Source organism: Lathamus discolor, chromosome 4 (assembly GCF_037157495.1).
Source record: "Lathamus discolor isolate bLatDis1 chromosome 4, bLatDis1.hap1, whole genome shotgun sequence".
NCBI lineage: Eukaryota > Metazoa > Chordata > Aves > Psittaciformes > Psittacidae > Lathamus > Lathamus discolor.
The window spans coordinates 18,906,222-18,922,369 of NC_088887.1; the positions used below are offsets into that span (position 1 = coordinate 18,906,222).

The following is a 16,148-nucleotide window of genomic DNA, read 5'->3' on the forward strand; positions in this document are numbered from 1 at the left end:
CCAGAAGTTGCTTTGTGCTTCTACTTTTATTTAAAAATGCATGATTCTCACTGCTGAGGGGTTTTTGAATACCTGTATTCAAGCCTAAGGGGATTTAAAGGAGGAGATTAATTTTACTAGAGATGCTTAGATGAAAAATTATGCCAGAAACTACATCAGGCTACCAATTAGTTACTTTAATGCTACTCTAATCACAAGATTTATTACTGCTATCTAGCAAGTAACTCTTCTGAAAGAGCTAGACAAGTCTACTGCTTTGTCAATCCTAATGATATTTAACTTCTCGGCTCCTTCACTGCACATATTTTATTGTGTAATTCATGTGCATAAATACACTGACAACACAAATAGCAATCATAGGTAAGTGTAAGGCTAGCGGGCATGCTCTGAAACCAAAAAGGTCAAAGGATCTTACCGTGCTGAAGAGCTGTATGTGTTGTTCCCAAAGCTGTGTGATCACTGATGGGGTTGGTAGGAGAATAGTTTGTATCGCATGCTTCTTGCTTTTACTTTCTCACACAAACCATCTTTTCTAAGAGCAAGTGCAAAAACTTGCTTTCTAAAAGCAAGTGCAAAATGTACAAATAATTGTTTAAAATTTGTGTGTTATGTAGTCTGTCATATACATGCCACCTTTCTTTTTCCTTCACATAGAAGTAAACTGAAGAGGAGAATAATTATGTGATCTTTAAAGCACAGGCTTGGGTTTTTCCCCCTCAATTATATGAAGACTTTGTGAAGAATCTTCTTAAATCTGTTGAAAATTAAAGTTGAGACTCCATATATTATAAGGGCTAACTAACAAGTACAGTATATTTAGTGTAGCATAAAAAGGAGGAACTGGAAGATTGCACAGATTTTAAGGGGACACAAAACTCTCGCAAAGGAAGTAGTAATAGTCTATTTTTTATTATGTATTACAATAAGTAGTCCACAGTTAAGTGGATCTATTAGCTACTGCTTACAAATCTTTTCTAGTTTCTATAAAAAAGTAAGTATTAAAATATCTTTTAAAAGCTTACCTGTATTAGGTGATATGTCTCAGTGTGACAGTTTGTGGTTTGTTTTTTGCTTTTTTTTTGGTTTTTAAAATATATTTTAATGACTCCTTGTTTGCATTAATTTTCCTTCTCTGCCTAGCCGTAGGATAACACTTTACCTTAATATTTTTTGGTCCAACTTTCCCCTATGACAAAAATGAAACAAAAATATAAGCAGACCTCTGGCTGGGAGAATTAGTTATGAGATGGATCTGATGGGGTTTTTTCTGGAAAAGAGGACTTATTGCAAGAGTCCCCAGGATCAGTGGCTAAAACACCATACTGCATTACTTGTGGACAAATTCGGTTTACTAGCTTTCTGGTCACGGTATACTGAGGTTGCAGATCTGTTCAGTTCTGGCTCAGTTTACTTTTCAGGATCACATAAATTCCTGAAAAAGTTTGTATCCTTGCATCCTGCTAAAATCTGTACCTGCTCCTTCTTCAGAGTGACACTTCCCTTGGACTGTGTTCAGGATCTCTATGCAACCCTGACATGGAATAAAAGAATAAAAGAGTTAGGTGCAGGTGCTGGGATGTGATAGTTTGGTTACAGCTGGAATTAGGGGGGATCTGACAACTTAAGAGCTAAACAGGAAAAATTTGGCACCAAGGTTTTTTCATAGATAATTAAAAAAGTAGATACCTGGAATTAAACATTCACAAAACTAAATAGACAATTTAGCTATTTTTTCTTTGTTATGCTGGGAAATCTTCAGCTGTATCCCTCACTGCTAATGTATAGGATAGTTGCTACCATACTTGAGCTCAAATCATCTCTTGCCTTAGTAGAATTTTTTTAAAGCTGTCTAAATCTTGAGCCTTGTCATACAGAAATAGTGAACAGAAATGCATTTAACAAATTTTGGGAAAAACCAAATCACACTGGAAGGTTCACTAGATCCTTAGTAACTTTAAATTTATAAAACTTCTGGTTTGGTGTAGATTTTTCACTTCGAAATTTTGTTACCTAATTATGGTTGGAGGATATCTCCTGCACTGAAGAATAAAATAGCATGTGAATTTTGCAATAGCTGAAGTTTGTTCTTCAGAGGGGGAATAAAATCTGGCATCACTTGACACACCCCTGTCCTGCATGCTATTCTTGTTCTAAGCCAGGGTGGAAAAAGTTAGTCTGTAATTTTACATTTGGGATAATGTTGATGTCTGTTCCAGACTTATAGATAATGTGTTTGAGTGCCTAATTATTATGTTAAAGTCTTTCTTGATAGCCCATTTCAGTGTTTAGAGATGGACTCTCAGCAGTGTTCTCTGTCTGCAATTTTTAGACGATCTGCTGTTGCCCGCATTCAGGAGCTCTTCAGGAGAAGGAAAGAAAGAAAAGAAATGGAAGAACTGGAAACACTGAATATTAGACGTCCTTTAATAAAGATGGTTTATAAAGGTCATCGGAACTCCCGAACAATGGTACAAACTCTTTGTCTGTTTTGGGAACTCTGGAGATTTTATGGTCTGAATCAGTGTAGCTGCCACATGCTTGCCAAAAAGGATGCTGTAATGTATCACAAGCACTTTTATTTTTAATATTCAGTTGGAAGCCACATAGCTTGCTCTAAATGAAAATTAAAATTACTGTGACTCTTGTGTCACCATGCTAGGCATTTAAGTTTCCTTGGGTTTAAGACTCTCTCCCCTTAACTTCCTTGGAAAACTCTAGTATTTTTCTTAACTTCTTTTTCATTTTTTCTGTTGTCTTCAGTGGTATGATATGTGCCTGCCTTCAGAATTATGATTTAATCCTCTCTTTGCCTTACAAGCTCTTTAGCATTAAAGATTAAATAATGATTTTGAACAGCTTGGAAGGCAAAGTGAGGATTAAATCACAGTTTTTAAGAGCACTGATATCTCTGAATTATAAAAAAAGGAAATAGTGCTAGTCGCTAAATCATAATCTAACTACTAGATACTCTTTTTATACAAAATGCTGTATTTTAAGGAAAATACAGTTACTGTGTTTGTAAAGCTATGGTGCATGAGAAGCAAATGCTGTTTTCCTTGCCGTTGTGTTTTTTGGGGTTTTTTTTTCACTTTTTACAGGATTTTGAAGATGTAGTTCCAGTACTAGTTATGAGTACTAGGTGGTATTTTGTAGAAGCAGCAGGTGTATTATTTTGCAGATGCTCAAGGAGTAGTCCCTCTACCTACAAAAGCTGTTTATTCTAGAGTTTGCTTGAATGGCTTTGATGACACTGAGGAGAATGCTTCAGTAAATACCTATTTCAGTCTACATAAGCAACAGACTTAGAATAAACTTTTATTAGTGACAGAGGTTTGCACTGTATTTCAGAAATTTTAATTGTTCAAAACCACATGACTTTAGAAGTCATAGCATGAAGCACCTTGTAGTTAAGAGATACTAAGACTAAGCTTGTCCAAGTGGTCTTAATTCAGCCTGCATCTGCATATGTGTTGTTACGCAGATTATGTCACTGATTTTATTGTTGGGATGTGGGTTGGTGTTTTTGCCTTTGTTTCACATGAGTGCCTATATACAAGGAATGCACACAATGAGAGATAATGAAATTTTGCCTGTTGGTTTCTGTGGTGGCAAACTTCCTTTTGATCGATGCCCTCTCCTGCAAGGCAAGGCCTGATTGTATTTCTCTTTTAAATTTGTGAAGGAGACAGCTTAGAGAGGTGTTGTCTCCTACACACCTAAGCAGCCCAGAGATAAATTGTCAATTACATTTACTATTTTAATGCATACAGATATGGAGAGTGAATTAAGGTACTGCAGACAAATTGATTAATTCTGGTACTTCCTTACTTTTGAGAACTTAATTTTGCACTCTTACAATTTTTTAAATAAGCATATTTAAAGTGTCATTCTTACATTGTCAGAAAGCAAAAACTAAGTAGCATGCATTGATGTTTCCTTGCACCATTGGCAGTGTTGGAATGTTTTCCTGTTCATCACACAGATCCCTGACATTAAACCACTTAAATGATGTCATTAGAGTCCTGGGTGTTACTGGGTTTTCATGAACCAGACCTGGGAGTGTGGCAGCAGGGAGTGTGTTATTAGCGGGGAATGATGGGGAGTGAGATTTCCTGTTTCTCTTGGAGGTAAAAAATGCTTTTGTGAGCCCAAACTTCCTTTTTTTTTCAGAATTTGTCTTTTGCCGTGTGCGTTCAGTTGTTCGTCTCTTCCTCACTATTATTCACTCCAATCTTAGTCTTACTTCCTTTCATATATACACCATTCTTCCTCTATTCCGCTCACCTCAAATCCGCCTTTTAAAATGTTGACTTTGAAGAAACTTTTCTTCAATAGAGCATCTTTGCGTAATGAATAAATGGGATAAATGGTGTATGCATATAGTAGAAGGGAGTGTGTATATGAGCTTGAAAACAAAATTTTAAAATGCAGTTTCGAATCTGTTTATTTCTGTGGTGCTAAAATTAGGTTTTATGAATATTAGAAATGTAAAATCAGTAGTTACGTAAGAGAATACAAAGGAAGCAGGAAAAAGTTGCAATTGAGAACTAAAATATAGGCTTATTTATCATTAGAGATATTTTAGATGTACTTCTAATAGGATAATGAAAAATACTACGAGGACCTGTAAGACAAAGCTGCCGAAAGATGAGTATATTGTAAGCACATTTTTCACTACAGAATCAGGAATGCAGTTTCTCTGGCTTATTTTTAGAGTTCAGAATGACTTTATTGCAGTGACTGCAATCATTGGTGCATATTTTCTTTAGACAAAAATCTAGCAAGCCTGAAATTTAAAACTGGGCATACTCATGCTGGAAATAAAGTACACATTTTAACAGCAGTAAGGGTTAATAATATGCTTAATAATATGATTCTTTATCATGATGATTTTAAAATCAAGATAGCTGGGGCAAAGCACAGAGCAAGACAATGTCTCTGTCCTTTTCTTCAGTGCATTTACTGAGAAAACTGTGCAGACAGAAAGATAAGGATGCAGGTGCTGTCCTCTTTAGAGCTGCATTATGATGTGTTACTTTGGAAATAAGTCCATAGTAGAGTTCTGTGTAAATGGTCTCAAACTCAATTCTCTCCCTTATGCCAGAGATATTCTTAAACACCAAACATCAGGAAATTACTTCATGCTGAACTTCAAACATTGTTCATCATTTGTGTGAACTGTGAAAGCTGCTGCATAGGAAACTTTTGTTCACACAGGTATCTCTTTTGCCCAGTTTATGCCAATTTAAAGACATCGTAAGAGGTACTGGTAACTGTGTGAAGTGTAATCTTGTGTGTAGGATTATATTTTTAACTTCCAGACTCTTTTCTCCAGCACAAATATCAGACTTTTGTGGAGCTTTCAGCTCACATTTTGGACTGAGTTTTGACGGTTCTTGAAGCAACGTGCCTTCTCCCTCTGCCACTTCATCTAGCCTCTCACCCTGTAGATGATATAGGACAGCAATGGAGAAAGATACTGCCGTTTATTCTGTTCCTCTTTTAAAACAGCTTAACAATGGTTATTTTTATGTCCTACTCTGAGTAAAATCAGAAATTATTTCTGAAGAAGATTGTAGTCATTAGTGAAGGAAGTCACCCATTCTTCTTTGCTAAGACTAATTGTTTGAGTTACATCTTTCTAAGAAGGGAGGGCAAGAGATATCTTGGCATGGAAAGATTACTTTTAACAAACTTAATAGTTATTTTTGAAATTAATATTCAAGGGTGGCTTTTGGGGGCTCAGAAATTAAATAAGCCACATTATTTCAGGCTGTAATCAAAAGGGTATCTCGAATGTAACAGGTGTGGAATAATATCAACATTATATTTCAAGGAGATACATAGCTAATACTACTGCCATTTTTTCTGGCCTGCCATTTCTCTGTCTTTTATATGATCATTTTCACTGTAATGCTACTCTGTTTCATACAACACACTGCTTCAGCTACCTTCAGTTGCAAAACTCACACAGATCTGTGAAATAAAATACTCAGGGAGTCTGTGTTTTCACACTGAATTAGTAAACACACAATTAATAAATAATGCAGCATTTACTACACAAATAAATTATAAATAAATAACATCTAAGAAATTAAATTAGTATGTTCTAATATAAATAATATATGAATCCATAAAAAGTATAAGTAACATATGTAAATGATTATCAGATAATACATTATTCTCATAATCCTATGACAATACCATATTTTGGGAAGAAGGATGGAAACAAAGAAAAAAAGTTTCAAATTTATTGATACGCTTTTCTCCCAGAGACTTTTTCAAGTAGAGTACATGTCAAATTAGCTATCTTGCCGTTGACTATGTCTGCTATTTTCTTCTGTTCTCAGAACTGGGGACAAGACAGTCTAGCCAGTTTGAGGGAAGGGATAGTCACTTCAGTAGAGAAGTGTTCACAGCGTAGTTAGCAAATGCATATACAGATGAGACTATGAATATTTATGACACTTAAGAGAGTAGGTTTAAATACCTACTGAATTATAGCATTTCACGTAACGGAAATAGATTATGTAATAAATCTTTATGTAGTCTACTAGGCTAAAGCATGAGCACACTGTTCCTTAAACCCCCCTCTTTTCCTTTTACACAGATGATGTTCCTCTCTTCATTGGATGAAGAGAAGGCTTGCTTTGATGGCAGGGAAAGAAAGGCAGAATGGGACAGGAAGCCTTTGCCGTCTGTCCTGAGACGGTCCGACTGCACCAAAGGAGGCCTTCCATCAGCCTCCCTTAGTGCTGTCAGCTTACTGGAGGGAAAAGCCCAACTGAAGGTTGTCTGTGTTACTTCACTGACAAACTATACGGTTGTGGTCTGAGGTGGCTGGTTTTCTGGAAGCCTTCTCAAGGACCGTATCATAAATAGATATACAAACTTGCAGTGCCATGTTTGTGATATTCCTCCCATCTGTTCCAGTTTATGAAACATTCTTGAGTAATCTGTGCATCTTTTAAATAAAAGTCATTACCGTGTCATTTTCAGAGGTGTACAATTTCTTCCTTCAAATGTACGATGTACAGATGTTCAAATGGACAGTTCTCCAATAAGAGAAGTCTTCCTTGAATGTTTTAATTATAGTTATTTATAATCCAGGGTCAAATTACCCTGTGATAAATAACATAATAGTTAGAGGAGTTAGCTGTAAGCCAAACACAAAGATAATCCAATTATAATTTCTGATGGGTGATTTAAAAGCTAATATAATTTATGTGATGCTAGTCAGATCAGTGCAAAGTAAAATTCCATAAACTGGCCTAAGATGACATTCATTGTTAACAGTAGGCCCTCCAACAACTCACTGCCTTTGCAAGATAGGCTTTACCTTGCTCTCTATATTTATGCACACCAACGTGTATTAAAAAAGTCCATGTTGGCCATGTATTACACGTACTCTTTGCTGATAGTATGGGTTCATTACTGATATGTGACAAAAGCTAGCCGTATCATTTCAAACATTTTGCAAAGGTGCTTGGATACCTCAATGAAATAATGATAGGAACAACTATATAGAATAGAATGCATCATTGCTGTGTCAAGAAAATGATATTATTATTTGTTCTGTTTACAGGGAGAGATGCTTCTGCTTTCATCTATGATTACTGTAATAATTGAAGCTGAAGGGTCGCTTCTGCCTGGATGCCCTCCTTGTTCAGTGGCTTATAACTTTAATTCCCAGCACTTCCCCCCCACCCCCCAAGTTCATAAACCTATGTCTCATCTCCTCTTTCACTCTAAATGGAAAATGCCCACCAGGGATTAAGCCATCACACATGTTAACTTACCCAACTCTTCCCAGAAGCTTTTTCACACACCTCTGTCTCCAGTGTCATTTCTTTCACTTTGGAAAGTGACAAATCTGCTGTCATTTATTTCCAAAATTCAGTCTGCCCCAACATTTCTTTTTTATTTTTAGCAGCCACTTTGCTGTGGAGATCTATAATCTTCTGGATTATCTTTTTTGATCATTCTTTATTAAATGTATCATTTAAATTTTCTTAGATGTTTTTACAAATGTAGAGCTCTTAAGAGACAGTGTCATTGCAGAAACGGGAGTATACTCTTTGATATGCTTTCCACTAGATAGCCTTATAATTTTCATTTTTACTGCAGATAAAAGAAGCCAATTTTTGGGGATCTAACTTTGTCATGAGTGGTTCAGACTGTGGCCATATTTTCATATGGGATCGACATACTGCTGAACATCTCATGCTGCTGGAAGCTGATAATCATGTGGTGAACTGTCTTCAGCCTCATCCATTTGACCCAAGTAAGATAATTTCATGTTCAGCTTATAAATAGTAAAGCATTTTAAAATCTCAGTTTAAAGTCTTTGGTCAATAGAGGATTGTAATGATTAATTAACTGTTGTTCTTTTTTCCCACATGAATTAGATAATACTGCTTTTAATTTTGTCTTTTACTTACCTTTGGCCCTTACTCAGTAATGTCTTGGAATGAAAATGTTACTGACACAGCATTTAAAAGAAGTTAAGATGTAATAAGAGGATTCTCCCATTTCTCCCTTCAGTCCATTAAATGTTTTCCATTACACTAATGAGGGAAGTATAGGGTCACTGAAATGCCAGCAACACTTTGGGAATTGATATTGGAATCTCATCTCTACTTGGCTCTATTAAAAAAATTAAGTGGGTGTCTCAGCCTCATTGGCTTAATGAGATTAGAAGAATAAATAAAATTCATAGAAATATATTAATTTGTACTTGAGGGAAAATATTTGGGTGGGGGGGAAGGAGCAAAGTAGTAGAAGGAAATGTGTATCATCTGACTTGTAGATGGAAAATCGGAACCATTCTCCAGCTTCTGACACAGTCGAAGTATTCACGTTATTTCCTTTTTCCATAGCTTACATAGCTGTAAAGCAACAGTCAGTCATAAATAAATAAGCAAATAAGATTGTTATAATAATACCAGAAGAGGATGGGGGTTTTCAGGCAATTTGTGGAAACATGCTATACTGCCCTTCATTGCATAAGCTGTGAACTTTTAAATGCTTAATTGAAATTGTGTTCCTGTACATGTTCAGCATGTGTGGCTAGGTTGGACACTTGTCCTTGGTTCAAGACTTCTTTTGGAAGTACATCTCAAATGCCCTGTAGCTTTACTGATTTCTTGATGGAGTGCAACTGTCTTCCTGTTACACACTGAAAATATAATGGAGAGGTCATCCTTCTCGTAGGACAGTTAATCTTGTAGAGTTTTCCAGTTCCTGGGAACTTCTTATGGAATTTTTACTTTTGTAGCTGTTCTATGCAATGATCTAGAGAATGTTCTGCAACTTCTTTTCTTCCATAGTTTAACAAGTGTTTATAAGACCATCCGTTGCTTTTTTATATTTGAATATAAAATACACTGAAATTGTCAAATACCAAAACACATTTGAAGCTATCTTGCTTCTGTCTTTGCTTCTGGGTCTACAAATCCTAAGGCTTTGTTATTAATGCATGTATTTATCAGGATGTCAGCAGAATTATATTAGTAGTGGTAGGAAGGTTTGTTCTTACTTTCTGCTCCTATCTTATTTGTGTTCTGGTGCTCTTTTTATTTAAAACAGAAGGTTTTTGCTGTTTGTGTTTTCTTCTTATATATATATTAAAAAATGTACAGTGTATAATCTATGGTTCAGATCTTATATGGAGAATTAGTAATTATGTAGCTGTCATGTATGTTCAACACTGGAAATGACATTTGCAAGTAAATGCTTAAGTAAAGTATTTTTCTTAACTCGAATTAAGTGCAGAAAATACTGGTAAAGGCATCACACATTTAATATAGAATTACTATTACTTCTAGTTCTGGCCTCTTCAGGTATTGATTATGATATAAAAATTTGGTCACCACTGGAAGAATCCAAGATTTTTAACAGAAAACTTGCAGATGAGGTAAGAAGCTTTTCTCCTTTTTCACAGTAATGTTGAATTTTCCAGTTCTATAAAAGAGTTCGGTGCAAATTACTCACATTGAATTAACAAAGTTTTTAATGCTCAACAAATGAGCCACAAATAAAAAGCTGCCCTTTTATAATAGCTAACTTTCCTATCATTGGCAAGATTTCGTTAACTCTCCTAGAAATTATATGATGTGATCTGGTATTATATACATGAAAGAAGTTGGAAAAAGTATGAACAGTCAGATATAGAAGGAAAACTGGCAGGAACTGAGAAATTAAGGTAGTGCCTGTCTTTAAACAAACAAATTATCTGAAGGAAATACAGTGGTATACAGAAGAACAGGGAATGCAAAAATCAATCCCAGTAAATATTCTGTGACATACAGTTAAGGGTTGTAACTTGAGAACTTCATGGAATAAAGCAAACATTGCAAGCCAAATCAATTATAACTGTCCATATGTAACACATTATTTTCATGCTCTTTAAGCAATAGCAGTGTATAAAGCAACTGGCCTATGGTGAACTTATAGTTGACGGCTGAATAATCACATATTAGTGATTTACATAACAAACTATTAAAATGTTTGATGCTTTTCTGTAAGTTATATATTGGGGCAAATTTAGCTGTGGGGTTGTTTGGTTGGGGTGTTTTATTTGTGCAATCCTTGGACAGCAGGGTATATAGTAGACTGGGGTTTTTAAATTATTATTTCTCTGTATTAGTGCTATATATATTTAAAGCAAACAGAAACCCAGAACCCTTAGCCACAAACAACCCATATTCCCCTGACCCACCCCCCACCCCCCCCTTGTGAGTTTTGAACCTTCCCCATTATTTTAATAGTAGTAACACTGAGTGAAGTGATGCTTCTTTGTATATTGTATGATAGTTTTAATCTATGACATGTTTTGGAGCCTTTGGGAGTTAGTTAAAAATATTGCTAAACATAAATATGTGCTTAAAGCAATTGTTTCATTGATCTTTGTGAAACATAATTTTTAATAATCACAAATTATTTAGAGATGCAATTATTTTTTAATTAAAAGATGTAGAACTTTCAAATGATTTGGCCACATTATGGTTTGTAATTTTACATAGTTTTTGTTTTTCAATGTAATTCTTGTATTGAAATAGTTATATAAAAGACAAGAGAGTTTCATAGAAATAAAATAGTTTTCACCGTGTTACATTGGGCTAGAGTAAGTGTCCAATTCTTAAACTGAATTTTTTATAGAAGAAAAGGTCTGGGGAGAAATCACTGTGCTTGAGGGGAAGTTCAGTATAGATACACAACCATAATTAAAATGGAGAAGAGGCCCATGACTTCAGTGAATAGGAAAAGACAGTGGGGATGGGAACAAATCTCTTAATAGAGAAAAAGCATCAGAAGCAGGCTGTCAGTGCACTGGAGAAATAGGAGGTGAAAGAGAAAAAATTTGCAGCCTGCTGTCTTCTGAGTTTGTTCCATTTAGGGACTGATCAGCTGTGCAAATTGCCTGGTAAGCAGAGAAGAATGACAGAAAACAGGTGCTTTGATTTGGCCAGGAGAAGGCCACTGCAGACATTTGCAAGAACATGTTCCTCACAAAAGGAAAAGGCCTGAGAAAGAGTCTCAGGGAGGTAAAGAAATGCATTATTTTTCTGCCTTATAGCAACTGATCTGGGAGGAAGGACTGAATAATAATCAGAACTTGTCTCCACCTAAAAAAATTTATACTTAGAGACAGGAAAAGAACATAGCCTTAAAGGTGAGAGGCAAGCTGAAGTATGGGAATCAAACTTAACGGGAAAGCAAGAAGGATGGCAAAGAAGTACCACAAGGAAGGAATTGAGGCAAAAAGAGCTCAAAGTATTGGTTAGTGGATTTTTTTTTTCCTTGAAACTAAGGCAGAAGGAGCTGGCTTTTTCAAGTCATTTAGAGGCAGGTAATAGAACTGTTTAGAAAGAATTATGGAGCTGAAGAATCTTCCTGAACTAGAGTAAAGAAATTGCTTGTGTTCTGTGGATTTTCTCCAGAAGTTTCAAGCAGCATGAAGGCAGGAGTTTAGGGTAACCTCATCTCTTTTCCTTCCTACATTCTTGGCCAGAGATGGTGCTAGAACTTTTTTCTCTACAGTAGTTGCCATCTGTAACAGCTTTTTCTCTCATCAGTCCTCTTCATTTCTTACAAGATCTCATTTCCAAAAGTTTTTCCCAGTTGCTTATCTACCATGCATATGGACAACGGAATGAGGATCTTACTAGAACATTCTTTAGATAGACAGATATCTGTAGGCAGTCCACTGTCTGACTTTTCTTGCCACATACTACTGGTGTAACTGCATTTTAGTAATAGTTATTAAAATATTGCTCCCTTATTGTAATTTTGGACTCTGTAAATGCCTTCTGCATAGGAACTTTATCTACAAACCCATATTGTTGCAGTACAATTTTGTGTTTATTTTTGATGCTGTTTGTATCCCTTCTCTGCCTCCAGGTTATAACACGTAATGAATTAATGCTGGAAGAGACCAGAAACACTATTACTGTTCCAGCTTCTTTTATGTTACGAATGTTGGCTTCATTGAATCACATAAGAGCAGGTGAGAGGCTTCTGAAGAGCTTGTCCACCACATTGGTCTAGGAAATAGCAGATGGATTGGCAGACCACCAAGATCTTCAGCTGTCTGGGGCTATACTTGGGGTTGGTGAGAAGATTCAAGGGTCTCTTAATGGAAGTGATTAGGAATTGCTTCTTTAGTGTGAGACTTGCAACATTTTTGCAGCTGTTCTTTTTTACCTTAAAGAGCAAGAAAAGAACAAAATATATATTTAGATGTTACCATACAGTCCACCCTGAAATAGCTTACTTGTAATGTAGTACTAATTAGATGTTGAAAAATAATCCCTTTACTAAAGAATGATCCTTATAGTGAGTGCTGTGTGATTGGAAAGCTATTGGGGATGACTGGAATGAGCTGCAAGATAAACTGACTGTCATTGTGGACTTGGAATTGTCTAGGATTGAAGGAGAGGGTCAAGATACAAGACTGTGGGAGATATTAATGAGGCTGCTGGCAGCTGTTCTGGGGCAGCAGGTACTAGGCTGTCCCTTCAGCGAGGGGGCAGTTCCCCAGGGCTGAAACTGGTGATATGAGGGATTGCATGGAAAGTCATTGTTGGGAGCTGATGTTCCTGGGTGTTAATGCTGGCAAAGTTAATTGCAGTGAAAATGAAGATGTAAGACAATGGAGAGACGTCATACTGGGTAGGAAGCAAGGAGATTAAGTTTTGGGAGGCTGGTATGACGTGTGGGGCGGAAACCTAACAGAACTGTAGATGAAGGTGAAAATGACTGTAGCTACTAAATATGGGGACTCTGGCACTGGCTTAGCAGGGCAGTGGGCTTACAGTGATGAGGCAGGAAGGAAGCTCTTCCTGGTAGCAGCTGCTGCTCTGCTTTCACCTCTTGCTCATCTGTGACAGTAAGAGAGCCAGGAAGATGACACTATATCCAGCACAGTGCTATGCCTCGCCACTGCTGTAACTGAATATATAAGTTTGGGGTTTTTCTTCAATTGTTATGAGTTCTGTAGAGTAAAATATTTGAGGAACTGCCCAATGCTTGAGTTAAAATAGTTTCAACTAAAAAACTGATCTTAAGCCAGTCATGTTCCCTCACACATTTCTATATTTGCCCTTCTGTAAACATTCACATTAACAGGTACTTTTTCTGATGTATACAGTGACAGATAGTGATTCCCAAGTTTTCTGGATATACAGATTTCTAACTTGCAGCTATTTTATTTTCAGTTCCCCAGAGCAATGTTTCAATCCCTTGTATTCACTATCTCTTTTAATATTATGCTTGCATTCACCTTTCCTTGTGCTGACAGCCATTCAGCAGCTACCAGGTTTTTCCTTTTGTACACAAATTTCACTTTTATGCCTGGAAATCCTTTGGGGCTTTTCTCCTGTTATCCTTTCTTGTGGTAACATTACTACCCAGTCTCTGCTGTCAGTCTATATAGTCTTTCTTCTCCCATATAACCTGCAGTCACTGTCCATTGTGTAACAGCCCAGGGAGATAGCACGTTATAAATATTTACCAAGAAATTAAAACTTTGGAAGTTCTCTTCACTAAACTTGTGTGTCTTACAGACCGTTTGGAAGGTGACAGATCAGAAGGATCTGGTCAGGAGAATGAAAATGAAGATGAAGAGTAACCGGCAGTTGTGTGCAAGCACCTAGACGTTAATGGAATTTGTATGAGACATTAATTATATTTTTCCTTACAGAGCTTTAGTGCAATTCTGAGGTATTGCTTTTGGATAACCTAACCTTTTGTTTTTGAATAACTGTGTGCATGACTTTGGGAGAGTGTGCAAGTCAAAATAAGCAAAAATGTTTTTAAAATGTTTTGGCATGTATGAGGGGTGCTAGAAGATGCAAAGTGCAATATTTTCCTTAACCTGCAGATGTGGGAGCTTGGATCAGTGTTTTAAAGTAACTTTCATTATAGTAATAAAGTTGGTTCAAATAAATTTCTATACTTGCCATATGCATGTTTGTTGCTTTCTAATTAAAAGACTTGGTTGTTTTAAGTAGTTTTCTGGTTTTATTTTGCACAACCATTGATTTATCACCTTGTAACTATAACCCCATTACTGCCTTCATGTGCATTTTTTCTTATAATGCTTATGAAGTGACAAATACAGTTATTTCTTACAGTGAGCACTGGGATTCTTTGTGACTTTGTGACCCCATAGCTCTTGGTTTTTGCATCTCCATGGGCAACCCACACATACATACACTAAATTGTCTTTCCATCAGACTTATGATAGTGCCACTTTATATTCTTTATATGTGAATCTGTAGTGTTGGTGAAATAGGTGTGTTTCACTAATAGAACCATGAGTATGCATTCTTTGCAACAACAGCAGATACATCTTAATTTTCATTGGATTTAGAGCAGAGAAAGTTTAGTGCAAAGGAGCACGAATTTGAAAATTCCTGTGCATTGCTTCCTAGGAGTATTTATTTGGGAAGGAAGGCAGGTCAGTCAGTGTAAGGGTTCTACCCTTCCTCTGTATGTTTTTGGATGGTATTTGGGAAGAGAAAGTGAAGGAAGGAAAGAGGAGCAAGTAAAAAAGCAGCTTTGCTTAATGGCTGTTCTTGCCAAGGGTGGCGGATGCTGAGGGGCTCTATTGGGAATTGCAGAATGCTGGGAAGAATTATAAATCAGGTGTTGAGGGTACAGGAGGCTTCATTACCCTGCTATCAATAAAATGTGCATTCATTACTGTGCAAACTTTGCTTATGTCAACAAAAAGAATTCCCCACACTAAATGAAAAAAAGAACATTACCACAACATTCTGATACCCTGATTCACAATGCAGGCAGGCTGAAAGGACTCAGGGAAGGGATATAAACCACAGAAACAGATGTAGATGAGAAAACTAAATCTATTGGAGGAGGTGGAGAAACTTGTGAGGGAAGAGAAATGACAATTATATGTAACTCAGCTGGCAGTAACAGTGAGGATACTTGGGTAAGGGAAAAATTATGAGAGGAAAAGTGTGAGGAGATGGATAGGGTGGCTGGTTGTTAGTTTGGGTTTTTTTTAAAAAGAGAAGGTAGGAAGTTACTGAGGAAGAGCAAAGTATTGAAGCTTTGAAAGTGATCCAGTGAAGTGAGTTTTGGAAAGGAGAAAACTTGGGGAGAGAATGTTTTGGAGGCAGAGTGTGCTGAGAAGAGTGGAGGTCTTGGAACATTAGAATGTTGCAGAAAACTGAGGAGGTCAGTGCAACAAAGGATGGAAATAGGTAAATTTTTGAGAACATATCTACTGTGAACAAGGGGCAGTGAAGGAAGTCAAGTTGGTTGGTTATTTGTTAAGTATGGAGTGAAAGTAACAGTTTATGTAGACACTTGTGTTTTCTGATGACGTAAGAAGGACTAAGTGGTTTTGTTGGAGAAGGGAGCAAAACATTAGTTTTTCCTCATGACATGACATTTTGGGCAAGCATTTTCAGACCAGCAAAAAATGAAAGGATATTTTATGGTTTTGTGGTATACCAATCTGGGGAGGGGGAACGCAGTGGTCTAGAACTATTCAAACCTTGCTGCTTGTAGCGCTGCACTGGGCAGTATTTTTACTGTCATGTGTAAATTAGTCTTTAATTTTATAAAAGAACAGAGTACTCCTTTTATTACATTTTAAAGAATAGTACAGTAAATAT

The 16,148-nt window shown here is 36.5% G+C and overlaps 1 protein-coding gene across 5 annotated transcripts in view; it reads left to right on the forward strand.

Moving 5' to 3' along the window:
* DCAF6 (DDB1 and CUL4 associated factor 6) overlaps positions 1-14,509 on the forward strand; it is an 82,322-nt gene extending 67,813 nt beyond the window's left edge. For all 5 annotated transcript variants that reach the window (XM_065676465.1, XM_065676466.1, XM_065676470.1 and 2 more), the window contains 5 exons: positions 2,330-2,468; positions 8,128-8,284; positions 9,828-9,916; positions 12,403-12,508; positions 14,067-14,509. In XM_065676465.1, the coding sequence (XP_065532537.1) occupies positions 2,330-2,468; positions 8,128-8,284; positions 9,828-9,916; positions 12,403-12,508; positions 14,067-14,131 (556 nt within the window). In that variant the 3' untranslated portion in view covers positions 14,132-14,509. The remainder of the gene's footprint in view (positions 1-2,329; positions 2,469-8,127; positions 8,285-9,827; positions 9,917-12,402; positions 12,509-14,066) is intronic.
* The last annotated feature ends 1,639 nt before the right edge of the window (positions 14,510-16,148 follow it).